The sequence below is a fragment of the Molothrus aeneus genome, chromosome 5 (assembly GCF_037042795.1).
Source record: "Molothrus aeneus isolate 106 chromosome 5, BPBGC_Maene_1.0, whole genome shotgun sequence".
Lineage (NCBI taxonomy): Eukaryota > Metazoa > Chordata > Aves > Passeriformes > Icteridae > Molothrus > Molothrus aeneus.
The window spans coordinates 32,522,635-32,543,065 of record NC_089650.1 but is presented as its reverse complement, the minus strand read 5'-3'; the positions used below and the strand labels follow the sequence as shown (position 1 = coordinate 32,543,065).

At 36.8% G+C, this 20,431-nt stretch overlaps 1 protein-coding gene across 1 annotated transcript in view; it reads left to right on the top strand.

The window, feature by feature from the left end:
* ZDHHC17 (zinc finger DHHC-type palmitoyltransferase 17) overlaps positions 1-20,431 on the top strand; it is a 66,442-nt gene that overhangs the window by 23,689 nt on the left and 22,322 nt on the right. Inside the window, exons 3-8 of the mRNA XM_066549948.1 lie at positions 1,565-1,687; positions 5,547-5,624; positions 6,973-7,117; positions 13,041-13,105; positions 14,387-14,549; positions 19,143-19,268. Of these exons, the coding sequence (XP_066406045.1) occupies positions 1,565-1,687; positions 5,547-5,624; positions 6,973-7,117; positions 13,041-13,105; positions 14,387-14,549; positions 19,143-19,268 (700 nt within the window). The remainder of the gene's footprint in view (positions 1-1,564; positions 1,688-5,546; positions 5,625-6,972; positions 7,118-13,040; positions 13,106-14,386; positions 14,550-19,142; positions 19,269-20,431) is intronic.

Here is a 20,431-nt window from a genome sequence, read left to right as displayed (position 1 = left end):
ATCGTAACCCAAACGTCTTCTTTCCACCTGCCTCAGTGCATTAATGAAAAAAGCTTTCTTGTTAAAATTGTTGATGGCTGCTGCTTTTTTACTTAGTCTGGAGGACCACATTTTATCAGCATGTTGTCAGTTGGTATATACTGCATGCAGTAGTCTTTGTGCTGATCTCTTGTAATGTTTGAAAAGATAGTAAGTATGACAACAATTTCCAACATTTTTCATAGTTTCTCATGCAGGCTTCCTAAGAAATTGAAAACAACACAATCTTAGTTGGCTGTTATGTCTAGTACTTTTTTAATAGTGTCCAACTAATTTCTCAGCTTGAAATCTGTGATAGGCTTAGAAAGCTTTCCTGAGTTTTGTTGGCATGAGTCATTTGATCATTCGTTATGGGAGTACCGTCCAGATTGAGGTTACATTCAAATACATGAAAGAAAAAGTAAGAATGGTAACTACCCTAGGAGGGTCTCTGCATCAGTTATGCAAGCTGATCAAGTGGAACAGAGGAGCCTTTTCTAAGGCTGTTTGTTCTGCAGAAAGTAGAACATAGAAGCAACATATGAGAAACTTAAGTCCCAACTTTGAGAGGCTGTTAAAATTCTGTTTTAGCAGAAGTTAGATATCACAAGACCTTGACCTTGATTTCAAGATATTCCCACATTCTCCTCATTGAGACTTGAGCAATCCCTATGGGATGTACAGATTTTTGAAATGTAATCTTTACTTACTTTTCTGCATTACATTTTTGACCCTGAAAATAGGTGGTAAAAGAGTGTATACATCAAGGCAAAAATTATTTAATGTTGGAGTTACTCCTCCATTGAATGCTTAAGTGATGTTTATGCTTCCTGATTTGTTTCAAATTTCAGATATGTGCAGATTTTTTTTCAGAAAGCAGTACATCACATTTAATGTGATGTATTCTATTTATTTATAGAATACTTATTCTATAAATATAAATAAATATTCTGTTCTATTTAGAATATTTATTTTCTTCAATAGAAGAATAAATTTCGCATTAATGTACAGAATTTCAAAGTGCCCTAAAAAGAAAATTATACTAACTTGTATCAGAAAGATGGGTATTTGTTGTTTTGAGAAGAAGAATGAGGAGAACTTGAGCTGCTTGTGTTTGTAATTGTCTTGATGATCTTATCTTCTGAATTTTAGGAAGATACTGTCAAATCAGCTAACTAAGTTTCATTTGCTCTTCAAGAGCTGGAAAGGAAGGAGAACCGAAGTGGGAGAAGCAAATGTAGTGGAGTCCCTGGAAAGTGAACAGTTACTTAAATTTAGTATACTACTAGTAGATATTTTGCCTTGCTCTGCAGTACAGTTTTCTGTAGACAAAAGTTTTGTGTAATACCTTGATTTGATTAAAGTTGTTTTTGCCATTGGAAGCTTCTTGTTGCAAGGTATTTGTAATCATTTAGAAAAAGAAAGTAAAGTTTCTTCTTCATTTCTCTTCTGTTGAGGATTTTGTATTGTGACCGAAAGTATGGTGTTTGCTGAATGCATTTCAATCTAAGGTAAGCATTTTGACAAATCTTATTTTATTTTCAAGGTATGGAATTTATGAACGATGCAGAGAGTTGGTGGAAGCTGGTTATGATGTTCGACAGCCAGACAAAGAAAACGTAACGCTTCTCCACTGGGCAGCAATCAACAACAGAATAGATCTGGTGAAGTATGTATTAGACTTTAAGTTTAAAATTAATTATGTCCTTAAAAATGTTGATTTGAATGTCTTTAAATTTAATGTGTTTAATACGTCCTTTTTTCCTTGACAGTATGTCAAAGGTCTTGTCCATTAATGCATCTCTACCACTGTGACATACAGCATTGCATTTTCTTCCCACTGTTTACTAGCGTGCATGTAACTACTGGTGTGTCTAACTGTATCTAAAATTCCCTTCTCTTGATGCAGTTCTTGCAGTTCAGATTCCTCTGTCTTTAGAGGATCTTGATTTAATTTTTTTTGTATCACTTGCCTTATTTTATGCTCTTCCATTCTCTTTTTGCAAGGCACTAGTTTATTTTATTTCCTCAGAATTAAACTATTTAGTGGTTTTTCTATTTGTTCAAGCCTATCACATCTTTCCCCAAGTGTTCGCAATTTCCCCATTATGTGCAGTGGATAATTTCATTAAATATGTTGGCTATTAAGCTTGGTACTGCAGAGATAAAGTTGTTTACTCTTGTGATACTAGATCTCAGTGTCTTGTTTAGTGAGTGTTGACTATGTAAGTTCTTTCCAGTGAAGTACCCTAGCAGCTTGTCTGTCAGGAGTGCAGGCTTGGAATTAGACTTCTCTTATTTTTAGTATTTCTTCATCCCATCTATTTTGAGACTTGAGATTCAGTGTACATAACAGTGAAACTCATTGATAAGAAAAACTACAGAACTTTTTCCTATTTCTGTAGAATCAGGGATGAGTGTCTAGAACACCATTCTGTTTTCATAATTACACTGATCTATTGATATCTCTTCAATTCAGCTTTGTAAAAATGCAAAAAAATGGCATTATGTCTCTACAGTTACTTACTTCCTACGTAGTTCCCCATCCCCTGGGGAACTTTCTCCAGACAAGGATTTCTTTTCTACTTTTCCTTCTAATAACAGTGACTGCATGCACTTTGATTCCTCAGTGCAATGCTGAGGTAGTTTTCAAATGCCTGCCAAAGACTTAGTGATCCTAATGTGGAGATCAGTGGAAGTATTTTCTTCTTAAGGCGACCTCTTATGAGATCTGCTTGCTTTGAGTGTAAGTAGTTTGCTTAAATAGAACTGCATGCCTGGCATCTTCTATTGGAAGCTTAGATGACTCACTGAGAGTGGGATTGCCCTGTTCTTTCTTTCTTCAGAGACCTTCTCACCTAGCACAAATTTCCTTCTGCAAGATCTGCTTAGACAAATAGACTAAGTTCTCAGTCTGGTTTTGCAGAAAAATCTTACCATTTTTGTATACTGAAACCGAAATGCAGTGATAAATTTCAACCGAGTCTCAAAACACCCTTAAAGAAACATAAAATGTTATTTCAATGCACCATCTGGCAGGAGATTGTCGCCTTGTCTTTTCCCAGTTGTCAAACTGCAAGTTCTTCCTTCTAAATAAAACCTACTAACCAGTAAGCAGTTCTGCTGTCAGTAGAACCTGAACGTATTCTGCACTTCTGCAAGGCTCAGTGTTTGAATGAAGACAATCTGTTTAGTGTTCACCTCCCCATGAGTGGCTGTCACATCAGAGAGATGAATCCAATCCAAGCTTTGACTGTGAATTTCTCTGTGCCGTCTTTTTATCTAGACAAGATTTCCTTTGGAGCTCCTTCCCAAGGGGGAATAAATAGCTCTTCAGTTAGTAGCTGATACTTCACTGTAACAAAATTTCTTTGTTTCTTTACCTTATAACGTGCTTTGTGTTTTCACCTAGGTGGGACAAAGACTTTCACAAAATCTCTGGTTTTTCTCATGGAGAAATAAAAAAAACTTCTGCAGAAAGATGTCAAAGTTTTGTTCTTTTAGTGTTGGAGACCAGTGGAGTGGACTGTCCTCCAGCAATCAGAGCAGATCTTGTCTTTCACAATGTTTTTATTTTACTTCGGCAAATCTATTGAAGTACTTAATTGTGTCTGATGACTCTAAAGCAACTGTATAAAAACTTTAGATGTGTTCAGTCTGATGTGCATTTTTCAGTTGCTGTTCCTAAAGGTTCCTAAAAGGGCTGTTTTTGAAATTTCATTCTCTGAATCAATAAGCACTCTAGAAAATGAAGGTAGTTACTTAAGACTAATGTTTTTCAAGATTTTCTCTTTGTTGCCCTTCTTCTTGCCATGTCTTGAAACACTTAGCAGAGTTTGAGATGGCAGAAATTCAATGCTGAGGATTTGAAGGACAGCTCGTGTGGGTGGGAGAGCAGTGTTCATATATACCTGACAGGTATTTTCAAAGTGAAAAGTCTGTAGGCACATGCACTGGAAATGTGCAAACACAAATCTATAGCTAGGTATAGACAAAGGTTAGACAGTGATGAATGAAAAACTGGAAGACTTCTGGGAAGGCCTGGATTTGGAAACAGTAATTGCTTTATAAAGCATGCATTTCCTTCTACAAAGGAAAAGTAATGTTGCTAGTTTAGTGTTCCAGATAAAACAGCAATGACAGCAGTTCACAGAAATATTACAAATGACTGTGAATATGAATTGTTGCAGTTAAAAATAGGTAACTTCTTTTGTTCTTACAGATAGATCATCTTTTTATAAATGTTTTTGAGGGGAAAATAATGTCTATCCCATCATTTAGAAATACTTTTTAAATACTCAGATGATTTTTGTCCTTTGATTATAATAATTGAAAAGTATGTAAAAATCTCAGTCCTTCACTAAATGTGTAACTTAAGTGTATTCTCTGGGATCTATGACTTCAGCGGTGTCGGGTTCGGCTGTCTGTCTCTGCCCCGACACGGGTAGAGTGGTTCTTGGGTGGCACGCGTTTCAAAGGACGAGTCTGGACTCTTCAGCTTTTCGGTCTTCAGATTGTTTATTATTTCTTATCTACAAAATTTTCTGTCTGCCCAACAGAGGTCTGATCTGCAAGCAGTCACAGGCACTCTCTGACCACCCACGGGGCGGTCATGTCCTTTTATACTAATATCTACGTACTTAATATTTACCTTTATTTTCCAATGCTTTTCACCCATGTTAGCAAGTGCACCTTTACCATAAACCAATCCCCAAGTGCCAACATCACCACAGGAGATGGAGGACAAGAAGAAGAAAGAAGAAGGACGAGACACGCCCTGATCCCTCCATCTTGTCTCCATAACCCCCCTGTACCAAAAACCTTAAAGTCTATATTTCACCCTCTAAATGTGTCCCTTTTACACCCTTCACTCTAAAGTGATTCTCTTGTCCTCAAACTCTTGTTACTTCTGTGGATGGATCAAAATCAAGCCACCAAACACTCCTGGCAACATTCCAGGATTTTCGAGACCCCCAAGGGTTCTCCTGGCATCTCTGGACATCGGGAACGATGTGCTGAGATCCCACACAGCGGGGTTATTCTAGTGATGATATAAGCTGCAAGTCTAACAGCATATAATTTAACTATTTAGCCAAAATTCTCTAAAAAATATAGTCTTCTAGCACTGTAAACTTTTACCAGTAATTCAGAATTCTATTTAATGTAACAGCCCCATAATATTTAAGAATAGCTTATGAAATACTTCTCTGGTAGCACAGTTTGTACTACTGTACATACTGTACGTTGTATATAGCAATTGTTCTGTTTTACCTTAGAATAAAATTAGGAAATAGCATAATGTTTAAAACACTGTAGGAGGCATCTCTAATTTCCCAACCCATGTCAGAAATGCAAGAAAATTGAAAGTATATGCATGACATCTAAAAAGGAAGGTTATATGAAGGCAAGAAAAGGCTCTGGTCCTCTGATCTCGAGCTGCCTATTTTGCCCAACATCAGACATGCTCACCTGTGTACTTTCAATTTAACCAAAACAATCAGTAATGTTTACTATTTCTGCTATTCCAGGTACTATATATCAAAAGGTGCTATTGTTGATCAGCTTGGAGGAGATTTAAATTCTACCCCACTTCACTGGGCAACAAGGTATGAAAAAATCTTCTGAAATTTTCTTCTCTCTTTTTTTGCTTAACATGGAGTACTGATGGTTTTGTGAAACTGTTGTGTTTTATGGAAATACTTTTTACTACAATTAATTCAGTCTTTGATAACTGAGCTCACTGTGAATGTGATATGTTTGAATTTAAAGTGCTTTCAGCATATTTTTTTTCTGATATAGAGGAAGATGATTGCTACAGTAGGAAAACAAGTGAAGTATAGGCAACTTACTTCTGAGATCTTATTTTTGTCAAGTCATCTGAAATTCAGTGGCACTTTTGCAGATGGGTTGTAGGATGGTTTGGTGTGACATTGTCCTTGAAATGTTCTATTGCATATGTGGATTTTTAAAAAGATGTACTTAAAATCAGAGTTCTTATGTATAGTAGAAGATAGTCATGATAAATGGCTGGAAAAATGAAAGCCAGCCTTCAGGCATTACCTGCTCCTTTAGACAACCACCTAGAAATAGGTGGGAAAGAAACAGTGTCCATATTAATATTTTAAACTGTAGATGGCAAAAGGAGACTTGGAAAATTAGCTTTTAGAAGATTTAATGTATCAAAATAATCCGTTTACTAAAGGTGTGAGGACTTGCTTGTTAGCCTCTATTAAAGATTTTAGCTCCTATATTTCTTTTTGTTACAGAACACAGTCTGTGATTCTGTGTTAGTAGCACAAAATCTTGACTAAATTTCCTGGTGTTCATTCATACCTCTAATGAGTTCTGTGAAGCATTGTCTGAAGTGGCTTCTTCAAAACTGAAAAGGTCTTTTGCTCATGTCAGAAATGGTGTACTGACACTTAGGCACTGTGTCTAAAAGAAGGATATGCCTATGCTCATTAAGCTAAAAAGATGCATAAGCTTTTAAGATAGTGTGGAGGAAATGTAAACCTTCAGTTTTCCTTTTTCCCCCTACTTTTGTTTTACTACAGTTTTTAATCCCCACAAAAAGGGAGAGTATCTAGCCAGTTTGACATCTCTTAAAATAGCAGGTTTCATATGTGGTTTGTAACAAGCCATAGTAGATTACATTTCTCAATCATAACTTGATTTTTTGGTTGACTGTCTTTTTTTGCTGTGCAGTACAGTTAAGCAAATGGCATGTGATGAGTGCACTATATGCATAGAATTTGTCATATGAATGAGTGTGCTTACTCACTTGGAGAATCAGATCATGGCAGTTGCTGTTTTTAAAGTGTGAGTTAAAGTGTGGGAATTCTGATAGTGTAATTAACTGCTAAACATACTTGTTGTTTTTCATTATTCAAATTTTAATAGTTTTCCTGCATATAGTTATTCAGTTGTTTGTTTTTTGTGTTTTGTTACATTTAGACAGGGTCACTTATCCATGGTTGTACAGCTGATGAAATATGGGGCAGATCCGTCGCTAATCGATGGAGAAGGATGTAGCTGTATTCATTTGGCTGCCCAGTTTGGACATACTTCGATTGTTGCTTACCTGATAGCAAAGGGACAGGTAAATTTTAAGTAATACCATATTTAAATAGATTCTACAAATTTTAGAGTAGGAACACAGTTTAAACTTATACCTGTCATTAAGGAGATGCAAAATACTTGCCTGAATAAATATAAGAATAATTCCATGTCCTTTTTTGTAGACTACAGTGTTGATGTGCCACCTATTAACTAATTTCCTGCAAGTCATCTGAGTACTTTGGCTTTGATTCACACCTGCCTAATATAGTGTATGGAAATTCTCATTCTTTATTTCTAATTAATTTAATCTTTAAATTTAGCTATGGCAATGGTAGCAAGTGTTGTAGAATTCTTCAACGAGAATGAAACAACCCCAAACCTTCTTGCTAGCCCCTTATATTACTGCTAGATCTGTAAAGTGTGTATATAATGTGTACTCATTACTGTTCCTGTTATGTCTCATCTGTCATTCTGTCTGCTCAAAATCTTGATTGTGTTTTTGCTATGCACCCTGCACTGTAATTTGTAGATTTACTCACCCATAGGCATGTGCCTGAAGCACAGATTTGATTTACTGTGTAAACCATATAGGAAAGTCAAAGCCCTCCTCTTGTATGACAGTCCTACTAATGCTGTTCACACTTCTCTATTCTGCTTATTCTTTCAAATACCAAGTGAGATATGATCCAGTGAGTCATGTAGAATATGAAATCAGTGAGTTTGGTCTGTGTAAAACAAATACTGGATTTGCTGCAGAAAATTGCTTACACCTGTACATGTGAAAAACCCCAAGCTACTGCTCCAGGCAGTATTCAGTTTGTATCTGTTTGGTAAAACAGTACTTAGTGTATGATAAAGAGTAAGCTAGGCAAAAGAAGAGTCTGATCCTATTATGTATAACTGCTGTTTTGTAAGAAATAATTATTGGAGAGGAGGGTGTTTTTAGAGGAGCAAGTTTTGTAATTTCTTCTCAAATTATGTATAATTGCATGTAGGTTTTATGTTACTAGAAAAATCTTGCTGGTATTAAACAGGTGTGAATTTGTTAAGAGCATAGCATTAATAAAGCACTAATAGCCTTTAAAGTATTCTACTGTGGTTATGAAGTCTCCCTGTGTTTGTCTTTATGTTTGTATACAGATTTGTCCTGTTTATTTGAACATAAAATGCTTCAGTTGAAAAGAAGCTGTATGTCTTTACATGAGTACATACATAAAGACACAAAAAGTGCCTTAAAATTTAAAACTGTTCGTTTGAAAATAGCTCTTCTTATAAATAGTTTTTAAAACAATGATTTTTATTAAATCTCTCAAATATTTTCAAGTATGATTTTGGTATTCTTTCCATGATGTAAATTTAAATTAATTTTAACAGTAATTTTTCACAGTGCTTCAAAAAGTTCCACTTGAAAAATTATGTATTGATTTGTATGTTTAAAATCTAGTAATATAAATAGCATTATAATAACAATCCCTAAAGTGATTGTTCTCTAGCTACATTACACAACTACAGAACCTTTAGTTTATCTAGAAGCCATGGGAGATACATGATTCTATTTTTAAATTTTCCTTCAATTAGTACTGAGGTCATTAATTTTTTCTCTTTATTTCTTTCCCTGCCTTCCTGGTGGTGCTGAGATTCAGATTTGGAAACTTGAACTGCTTTTGGTTTTGTGGGCTTACCCTATATACTGCTACTTATTTTCCTTTTGTCTTTACAGAGACCAGGTTCCCTTATATCCAAAGAGTAGGCGGCTAGCCCTTGTTCTGAACCTAATTCTTGCAGCTGTGTAGCAAATGACAGCTAAATAAATGTCAAAATGAGGGTCAGTGTAGGCTGTTGTGCTGTGTTAGTTCAGATCCTCATGCCTTTGTGGATGAATGTGGTCAAGAAAAGCCAACTTTCATAATGGAATAGAGGACTGACAGGTGGATTGAGGAATTGTTCCTAATTGCTACTTTGTCAATTTTTGAGACAGATCTGGAACCCAACTTCAGTGTTGCTGTTTCACTTTCTTCTAGGCTGTAGCAGCCAATGGTAAAATTTGCAATCTGAGGCTTGAGTGAAGGGGAAGAACTCTTGGTCAGATGCACTCTGGCTTTGATTGGAAGTGAACCCATTTTCATGCCAGCAAGTACTACTCAGCCAAGAGGCAGCAGTGGCTGATAGATGTTGCTTTTTCTTTAGTCATGCCTCTTACTGAATTGTGAAAGACTGATACCTGGCTGTATCAGAATTTGAACATGTTGTTTGTGTCACTAGGTTGCCTGGGTCAAAATCAAGCCTGGTACAGGTACATGATATAAATATAATGAGAAATCAAGTAACAGAATCTGTAGCACAGTTCAAGTTTAGGTAAGACCTTTATTTAAAAAAATGTGAGAAAGAAAAACTGAAAAAGCGCTTGAAGGCACTTAATAATGTGCAGTGTACAATTTGACTGCTTGATCTTGTGCTTAGAGGCATATCAGGAGCTTACATACACAAACATTGACCTGGAATAAGTTAGGATACAGATGTGGTATATGAATGATAAAATAATGTGTTCTCATCCTGTGCATGTGTGAGGTAACTTAATCACAGATCATGAGTGACTGTAAGGTTGCTTGTAGGGTAAAATTATGTAAAAAATATTCTACTTCTAAAATCACAGTTTAACTATTTCATACTCATAGTTCAACTATCACTTTCATAGTTTAACTAGCACTTACTCATCAAGTACATTTTTTATTTTCAGAGTTACAGTTTTGTATGTTAATAACGTCTCAAGCTATGGAGGGTCTCCTCAGCTGTGGCTTAGAAGTGGGTGGCATCTAGGTTGAGAGATGCCAGTGTGGTGCCAGCAGCTGTGGTTACTTTGGTGCTGTGGTCCATGAGCAGTGCTCCTAAGCATTGTCACCTCAGTTGCCACTGAGGCTCCTTCTCTCCACCAAGCTCAGGCCAGCATTAAGACACTGAACCAAGTATTTTATTTCCTAGACCAACTCAGAGCACATTACTTAGAGAATTATAAGCCCAGTTGTGTTCTTCCTTATGATTCATGCCTGACTGTGTTTGATGGACTAGGGTATTCAGAACAGAGCTTTTGTTTGAAGGAATGGAGTATGTTTAGTTCTGTGTGTTGTCTTCTTTGTTGGTCTGTGCTCTGTTCTATGGGACTCTTACAAAATCTCTGCTTTAATGGGAATCTTACAAAATCTCTGCTTCTAGTCCGCAACTAGCACATCTTTTCTAAATTAAGAAGTATTTTCAGACTTACATCAGCCTTACTGATAAATCTTCTTTACTATATGCTTTTAAAGCCTTTTTTCCTTTCCCTGGGCAACAGTTCATGTGAAAGAGATCTTTTCCTTATGGACAATAGGATTCTGAGCAAGGATGTGATGGGTCTTTTCTATGAAGGTCTGTGTTTTGTGAAATAAGCAGTAATGGTTCTAAAGAGGATCAGACTCCTGGTTCCTTTCCATGTGATTTAAAGTAATTCTAAGTGGGATCTCTTGATGCTTTCTGTGCATATTTTATTACAATACTGGTTTGACCATTGCTTGTTAAATCTCCTGGTAAGCCTAATGCTGCTCTGATCTCTTCAGAATTCTTCCTTGTCAAGTCTTGCTTTCAGAAAGTAGTATTAAGTAGCAGAAGAGTTGCTGCAACTCCTTTTCATGTAGAAAGCTCTTTCTCCCCAGTATTTCTGCCTCACTAAAAGCTTTTTGTGCAATGTTGTATTATGTCCTAGGATTAAGTCTGGTTATCTTTGCATGTAAAAAGTTTTTTTTCCTTCAGAACCAGAGTTGTTGTACTTTAGAAACATGAGGAAATTTTGCTTGTTGTGGTCCACAGAATTCACACTTGACCCACGTGCAAAGGGCAGCAGTATATGCAACTTTTGATCATTGCATCAGTTATTGTTTGAATCTTTGGTTCTTGCAGTGCTTGCACCATGTCCTAACAGCACAGGCACACCCCTCCATGAGCCCTGATCTGTCACTGAGAGTTAAACAAGAAAGTAATGTTAAAGTGCCTGTTGGACACCACAGAATGGAAGAACAGTCTCTTAATATGAACCAGCTGCTGAAGATTTAATTTTTTGCCTCAGCCCTCTCCTTGTCAAAAAGCAGGAGCAGAGCTTCACTCAATCTGTGCTTATAGTAGTGATCTGGAGAAATAACAAGGAATTTTTGATGAGAGGTTTGTTGGAGCACATGTCTGCTATCCTCAGCTACATCATCTTTGTTACATCTGTACAGCAGTGTGCAAATGAATCTTAGCTGCTTTGCCTCTCGTTAAAGTTCCTTTGAACAGGGATCTGCTTCAGCCAACGTGGTAGCTTAATATGAGTAGTAGCTGTAGCCTGCCTAGGTAACTTACATGTAGGGAATGCTCTGGAGCTGATGGGTTTGGGTTTTTTCTTTTAGCTGACTGTCATCTAGTGTGCAAAGTATAGTTTGGATTTGTCAGGTGGAATCATTGAAGGAATTGTTCTACTTACATCTAAACACATTCCTACTGTCACAAAGAGGTGCTTTTCTATACGAAATCTGAAGATGAAGGAGTGCTTGTTCCTGTTGCAGTAATTTGTACAATCCTCCAAGTATGTTGTTCACACAGTGTGAGCTGTGAATCAGTTGCGCTTCTCAAGGATGAATGAACTTGAGATTGGGCTGTGTTTCTAACTTCCTTCATGATTTCAACCACAGGGGGTTAATGGCAATGCCAGCAGTTGCATAGTCCTGGTAGGCTCAAAAGGATCTAACCTATAGAAGTACTGTGGCAAACAGAGTTGGATCCTGATCTCAAACCGTGTAACTCCTCTGAACAAACAGTACGAGCAAGTAAATCAAGTAACTGTTCTTCTTCTCCTCCATCAACTGTGTTTTTTAAATAACCTTTTTTTTTTAAACTAAGCAACAGAGTAAAAACTCTGAAATACAAAGTAATCTGCAGGCTGGAGGTGTTTTAAAAGCAATTATTTGGAGGCGCTAAGTTGGATTTTCTGGAAAATAGCTGCCTGGCTCAGGCTAGCAGCAGTGTGAGTAGGGATACCAGGATGCTGGGCATTTTGTAGACTCTGGAGCAAAGGAGGTTCTGGGGGTGACAGAAAGCAATATCAGTCACTTTCTGGGTTTTTGTCAGAAATTTCTCTAGCAGAAGACTTCATTGAAATGCTTTCCAATCTATTTTTCCTAGTAAGAACTGAGAAAAGTGGTATAGGAAATGTTGTCATAGCTCTGTTGCCTCTAAGGAAAAGTCTTCATGTCCTGCATTACCTTAACTTGCAGTGATTTTGTTAGTGCTGGTCTGTGAAATCTGCCCAAATGTGCTTGAGAGTCTAATCTGCCTCGAAATATTTAGGAATTACCAATTTCTCTAGGCAGGAGGGGAAAGAGATTATAGATCAGTTTTATTTTTGAGGAGGTTGTTTTTATTAAGGGCTGTTTAATCTTAAAATTCTCTGGCATTCATTAATTGGATATCCAGATACATAAATACTATTGGAACTCAGTGAACTAAGGGAAATTGCTTTGCAAGTGGAAAAATAGGTGCAACTAGCATTTAGTAGGATGTAGAATTCATACATTGGTATTTATAGTAATTTATCAAGTATCTTTTCAAATATTGGTGCATTATTTTAATTTTTTTTTCTGCTTTTTAATGCAATAATACACCACCTGTATATATCTTTAATATTGAAAATTAATAGTACATTAGAAATTACTGATCTTACACAGTATGACTGTTTCATAGTTTCCAAAATAGATTGGAACAGTTATTTTTTGGCAATGGTGGCATCAATGTTTGTTTTCATTTTTTAAATACTGTTTGACTGCTAAAAGCTTGCCAGTTTTTCTTCCAATTCAGATGATTAGTCTTAGAACACTGCTTCTCATTGAAAACATTGCATCTGCTGGATCTTAAGTATGCTTACTTACCTCACCAACTTTTTTTTTCTTTTCTTTTTTTAGGATGTAGATATGATGGATCAAAATGGAATGACACCTTTAATGTGGGCAGCTTACAGAACACATAGGTAATACATGCAGTTTTGACTTTATCTTAGAGTTAATCAAGTGGCATATAGTAGTGACTGGTTTAGGGAGTTTTTTGGAAGTTTTTTTTCTTTTCTTTCCACAGTTGCCATTTTATCTTTCTTCATTTATGGTTATTGTGAATTCATCCCACTTGGTAGCTCAGCCCCACACAGACAGTTCTTTACTCCTGCCAAGTGGGATGAGAAGGAGAATCAGGAGGGTAAAAATGAGAAAATTCATGTGTTGCAATAAAGACGGTTCAATAGATAAAGCAAAATAAGGAATTCATTTGTTACTTCCCTTCAGTAGGCAGAAGTTCAGCCATTTCCAGGTCACCAGGGCTCTTCACCTGTAACAGTTACTTGGCAAGGCAGATGCTGTAACTCTGAAATGTCTTCTGCTTCCTACTTCTCTTCCCCAGCTTTTATTGCTGAGCACACTGCCATGCAATACTGGATATCTCTGGTCAGTTGTCCCTGCTGTGTCCTCATCCAACATTTGTGCACCCCCAGCCTGCTCACTGGTAGGGCAGCATGAGGAACTGCAAAGGCCTTGACCCTGTGTAAGCACTGCTCAGCAATAGCTAAAACATCCCTGTGTCACCAATACTGCTTTGGTCACAAATCCAAAACACTGCACAGTAGGAGCTACTGTGGAGAAGATTACCTTGATTTTAGCCAAACCCAGTACAATGACTTTTTCAGGAGAGAGGGTACTATGAAGAGGTGCTCACTAATCCTTCCTGTGGTGATGACTGGAAAAAATGGATAAAAAATAACACTTCTCCAAAGAACAAATGTTTGAATTAGATTCCTGTTTGAAGGGCCTATCTCTATCTATTGTTGGGAGGAGCACAAACTAGCTCTTAGCAATACTTGCTATTGCCAGCATTCACATCCTATTTTAGTTTCATCTTCTGGATTGTGAAGTGGAAACATAACATGTTTTGAACTTTCATTGTTTAAGTATATAATCATGTGCATATTTTTACAAATCTGTTAGTAGTGTTAGATTCTGATAAACACAAAACTAGAGTTGTAGAACAAATGTTTCTTGATATCCCAAAATGAGCTGTCTTAGGGAGATCCTTTAAAGTCAACAGAATAGCGGTTGGTTTTGGTGGGAAGAGATTTTGAGTCATTCATAATTGGCAGCAAAAAATGTCACTTTGCTATTATAGTGTACCTGATTAATGATCTTCATAGATATTGAATGCATCAACAATAAGTTGTGATGTATTTGAGTTCATCTGTAGTTCTAACAAGAATTTTCTTTTCTAGTGTGGATCCAACACGATTACTACTTACATTTAACGTGTCAGTTAATCTGGGAGACAAGTACCACAAAAACACAGCATTGCACTGGGCTGTGCTAGCAGGAAATACTACAGTCATTAGTCTTCTGTTAGAAGCTGGAGCTAATGTTGATGCTCAAAATATTAAGGTAAACATTTGGTCTGGTTTAATTGTAAGTGGTTTGAGGCAGAAATAACAGAGACTATGATAAATCTCAAGAATAGGTGGGTATTGTTGGAATTGTTGGGATTATTGTGGGTATAGTGGGATCATGAAGATGGAGCAAAAGCAATGACACTAATTTGTCATTTGGCAATTTTTTTCCTAAGAGTGATGCATAACCACTAGATTTGCACCATAAAAGATGCTCAAGGAAATTATTTAACAATGATTATGTTTAAATATAGGGGAATGGGGTGTGCAATCAGACTGTATGTGTGAAGACTGGTGTATTTGGATGCAAAATTGGAAACCTAACCAAATATCTTCTAGTGAAATTCTAGGGTGACTGTTGGAGTGAGATGTGAGACATCTCAGTCCTGTCCAGGGAGCTGACAAATGCTCTAGTCTGTCTCCCAGTGCCAGTAAGCAAATGGGAGGCCTGAAAATGCCAGTAAGAGTCAAATAAGCAAATGGGCTCTTTTTATGCATGTGAACTTAGCTTGCCTGATTACCAGAATTTCTTAGCTATGGATCTAGATTCTGTACTAGCAGAGCCCATCTTCAGCATATGTTAGACCAGCAAAACAGCTCTTAGAATTTCTGCCACAGACTTGGAGCTTCTCCAGCTTTGGAAGGTGTGCCTTTGGAATTTGGGATTTGGAATGTCCATTACTTCCAGATACTCTGTATATCAAATTAGATGCATTTTGCTACCCAAGCTGTTTCATCTGTGGTGTCAGAGAAGAAATCACTTTTAGAAAAAGAATTCTCTACTTAGTTTCTCTTCAAATATTTGTATTTTCCACTTAAATAGAGTGTTACAGGCAGAGTGGTTATGCTTGAAAACACAGCTGTAACTTAATTTAATTTACTTGTTCTTTCACCACATTTCCTACTGATTAAGATTGCTGGGGCCTGTTTTGCTTGGCCACAAGTGATAGAAATATATATTAAAAAAAAAGTACACATCAATTATCTTGGAGAGCATGGAATAGTCTTTCTAAGGGAGCAGCCAAATTTTGCTGGCAGCTTTTTAGGTACTACATCCACTTCAGAGTATCAGAAATGTTCATAATCATGAATGAAAACTCATTACAAGTAATCACCTATATATATGTTTAAAACAAATCATTTAGCCTCTTGCATGGATTGAGGTGAAGTTACTTTAATTATTCCTGGTCTGTAAGGTCAGTTGTGTGCAGTTGTGTGAGGGAGTTATGATTCTAGTCTCACTTCTTGTGTTGAAAAGCTTTTTTCCTATGCCACCTATGGTAAAAAATTAAGATATTTTTGTCGGGAAAAAAATCAGTATGTCATACCTTACTTGTCTTGGCAGACTGATTACTGTGACAAGAGTTCTAAAGTTGTCACTGTACCTACATTTCTGGACTCTTATGAAATCTGTAACAAAAATTTCTGTGTTTGGCTATATGAAAAAGTATATGCTAGCCTGAAGTAGTTCATGGTCTTGCCTTCTTTATTGACAGACAGCAGCAGTCAGTAGAAAAATAGGTTTTTGAACCTGCTGGATCATGATACCTTTCCAGTCATGCCAGAAGATATGTGTCTGGTTTCACTGACCACTGCCTATCTACTGCAGTGAAATCTAGGTTTCTTGCATGCCTTCTCAGGTTTTTAGGATCTTCAGAGGATCAAAATCATTTGAGCAATGGCAGTTTTGCCATCCACCCAGTGACTTTATAATGGATGCTGATTTAGGTGGTAGTAAGTACACAGGAAATGTAACCATTTGGTTGATTCTTAAAGACCAATAGAAACTCAGTTTGGTGCCCCTCCTTTGACTGTTCAGCAAAAGTTTTCTTTGAGCCAAAAACTAATTAAGTGTTTGGCTCATGCTTCCTCAGAAATAAAAGGAATTGTGAAAGGCTTCTTTCTGATGCAGTCAGTTCCAGATTCCTGCAGCACTATTTAGTGAATTCCTTTTCTCAGCTAGCCCATGGAATTGACCAGGAACGGTGGTAAGACAGCTGATATTACAGAAATGCATTGGCTGAAAGCTGTTCATCTTCTTCAAATGATGACATGACTGAAATATGAGATGTGAGCTTTGACTTTATTGTTATCAGCTCTAGTCAGTCTGTGTTAGAAAGGCACGTGCTGCTGGCTGCCTAGGCTTGGAACAAATTGGGACCAGTCATCTCAGCAAGGTGTTCTTTGCTTTGCATGACAGTTTGTGAAGTATTTGAACAACAGCACTCCTGTCCTAGAGCAAAGCTTGATACAAGTAGTGAGTTAGTCCTGTTTTGTTATTTACTCTCTTTTTATTATGCTGTACAAGAAATTAATATTTTCCATTTGGTAGTGAGACACTTCTTTTGTTTTTGAGAACTAGATTAATGTTAGAGTTGGAAGCTGTATTTCAGGAATCAAAGTAGAGTGGATTTTTTGTTTGGTTGATATTTTTCTTAAGGAAATTTTCTTGCCAGACCAGTAGACAGTTCGGGTAGACGAGAATAGGATTTCCCAGGGAGCCAGGGTATCACTGGGAACTTGGGGAAAAGTTGTAAATTTTATTTAAGTACAAGCAGAAACTCCTTTTTTTAGTAGAGAGATATAGAGACCCAAAAGAGCTCTTATGGTCTAAGAAAGATTTTCTTTTTTTTTAATCTGTAAGTGAATCATTTATTGAACTTCAAATGTAGTTTCTTGATTATGCAGTGTATCTTAGGCTTGTCCATGGAAGTCTGCATGTACAGTTCCCTGTTGTAATGACTCTTCAGATTATATTTTCTATCTAAATACTTTAAATATGTATTACTGAAGCCTTATTGCTTGCTGACAATTTTAAGTATGTTATTAGATTAAGTTCCCCAATACATTTTTTTTTAAATTTTTAAGGAAGTCAGACATCTACTACTCCTGTAAAGACAAGGAGAATATTAAAATGGCCAGATGATGAGAGGCATAGTCAAAGACTTCTTTAAAGCTCCCTCAATTTTTTTATCTAGGCAGTTCCTAGGTGTCTCATGGCCCTCTAGTGGAAGGGATGCTCAGCTGGACCCCAAGACAACTTCAGGATTTACTTGGGAGATCAACTCCCAGAGGGAATTGCTTGTCCACAGGTAATCTTTACAGTCTGGATATATAAGGTGATACTAAAACAACAGCATCTCTGGAGTTTCCTAGATATTAGCAATTCAAGGTGCTATTAAACCTGTGTTAAAACAGGCACCAATAGTTTGATTTCAGGCATTTCTGTTGAGAATGGAATTAATTTAATCTGTATTTTTAAACATCTGTCTAAATAACTTTGAAGCCAAGTCAGAAGGTTATTCTTTTTTAACTGATTTTTCTAGTTAAACTTCTCACACAGAAGGTGTGAAAGATCCTGTTAAGTAGCAAAAAGCTTCACCTCATAATTTATATTCTATGCTATTTACTCTCCTAAAGATTTGGAGCAAGATTTGAAAGGCAGAGATGACAGTTAAGCACTCAGTTCCCGTTGTCATTCTGTGGGACATAGGTAGCTAACTGCAGTTTTTAATCTTTGAAATCACTTCTGTCTATAGTAATTATTGCCCTTTCTGGGTAGTTTCAGTTTCTAGTACCTGTCTCACTTTTTTTTTAGGAGGGGGCCGAGCGATGGAGGATTCAGCCATTTTTCAAGCCTCCATGAATGATTTGTTTAGGAGGGGAGTTAACTCCAGTAGAAGAGAGGAAGAGTCAAATGCAAAACTGAAGCTGGAGGTACCTGCAATTGGTTGTCTCTTGCCTCCTCTATAATTTTAGACCAAGTCAATAACTTTTTCATTTATCTCTCTTCCTAAGTGTTTAAAAACAATCAAATCAAATCAGTTTAGTAGGCACCTTTGGTCCCTGTATCTTTCACTCTGTATTTCTCTTTTGCTTCATCTGTTAGTCCTTTCTGAAATTACAGAAATAAAAACATGAGCCATTGCTGGCTTAGCACCCAAAATACATGAAACACAAGCTCAGAGTAAAAGCTTAGAATTTTGAAATAAGTTGGACATGAGCACTCAGTTTATTCTTTCATGTTTTCTTCCTAGGACTTCCGTAACTGAAATGAATTTTAAGAACATTAGGCTGGTGAAAAAAAAAATCCTAGAAGCATTCCATAATACTAGTAACTTCAGTCTGCCAAAAGGCAGAGAATTAACGAAGAAGTCAGGCTTTAGACTTGGGAGAGTTTCCATGATCCAGTGGGTCACAAGTTCTTATTCTTTGCTTGATTTCTGCTGCCTGTCAATAGCTGAGGGGGAAGCACAGTCCTTCCTTTACAGACTAGTAGACTGTGTGTAGAATAGTGGAACACAGATTTGTTCTCTGCTAAAGGCAACAATTATTACTGTCAGGACATACATCTCGTCAGAATCATGCATTTAGTATGTTACTTGTGCACACTTGTATAATTATGAGAGTGAAAAACCAAAAGGAATGACTGATGTTTGGTGTCAAGTAAGCTGCAGAGCAAGAAGTATGCCAGAATGTAGCTAAACTGCTTTAAAATGTGTTAGTTTTAACAGCCAGTCTTCTGTTTCAGTGCTCCAAATGCATTTTATTTTAAATTGGATGTTTTGCACATTTTTACTTTTGATAGGGAGAATCACCACTTGATCTTGCAAAACAAAGGAAGAACGTTTGGATGATCAATCATCTACAAGAAGCAAGGCAGGCAAAGGGGTATGATAGTCCATCCTTTCTGAGAAAACTAAAAGCAGATAAGGTAAGTAGTAGCATAACACTTGTGTAAATCAATCTTATGGCTGCTCTTGGTTTGGGGACCTGTGTGTTTGTTTAAAAGAAGTTCAGGACTGTGGTTTCCCCACATTTCAGCTTTAAGGAATGTCTTCTTATTATGACTAAAGTGATTGCAAAAGGGAAAAAAAGTGCTTTATTTAGGGCAGGAGGAAATAAAATCCTTAGCTTCTATACACTTACTTTTAGTTTTTGTGCTAGCTAAAAGAAAGTGTTAGGAAAGTATTGTGTGGTCATGTATTGTTTGGGTTAGCCAAGACGTTCCAAAACTGACTCTCAGGTAGCTGAGGAAAGAAGCATTTTGGGTATCCTGAACTCTGATCTCCTCTCTAGTTATGTATTGTTTATTGTTATTGTGTTGAATGAAAGAAGCAGTCAGTCTTAGCAATATAATGTAATACATGACTCTCTAATGTGGAGGCCTTTTGCTTCCCAGAGCATTGTTTAATACTGCAGATAGGAAGAGGCCATAAATGAGGGTGTAAGGGTTAACATACTGCTCTAGCATGAAGAACTGTCTTCCTACATATTGTTTGATAATCTAAAAAGAGGTAATGTTTTCTTCTTAGTATCCATCGACACTCAGGCAGAATGTTGTGCTGGATATTAAGTGTTGCTACCACTGATTTAATTTTTTTAAAATAAAGATACATTGCATCAAGATGCTCAAAGTACTGCTACAGTCTGGGCTTCAACCCTGTGGTACTGTAACAATGCTGTGATTATTGGCCTGAAGTGGTTTGTACATTTCATTGTCACTGTACTTTAGTTATTTGGAAAGAGTTCAGTGCTCTCATCAGGAGTTGTATCCACGCAGTGTAAGACAAAAAAGGTCCTGTCTATTAATAGATGCTTCTGTATGGCTTAAAAACTGCAGTTACACGAGTAATAAAAATTTACTGACATTGTCATATGCTGTGTGGTAGTTCATACACTTATGGATTTGTTAAAAAGAGCTAGTGTTGTCTTGGTTCTGGATTAGCAGCAAAGTCTCTAGAAGATAGTTCTGAAACAAAGTTATTGATTTGGATTATATAATTTTAGGAAGGTTTATTTTCCTTGCAAATTCATTGGAGGTGTGTAAAGACAAGAAATGAGAAAAATTTATGTGAAGATTTATCCCCCTGAATT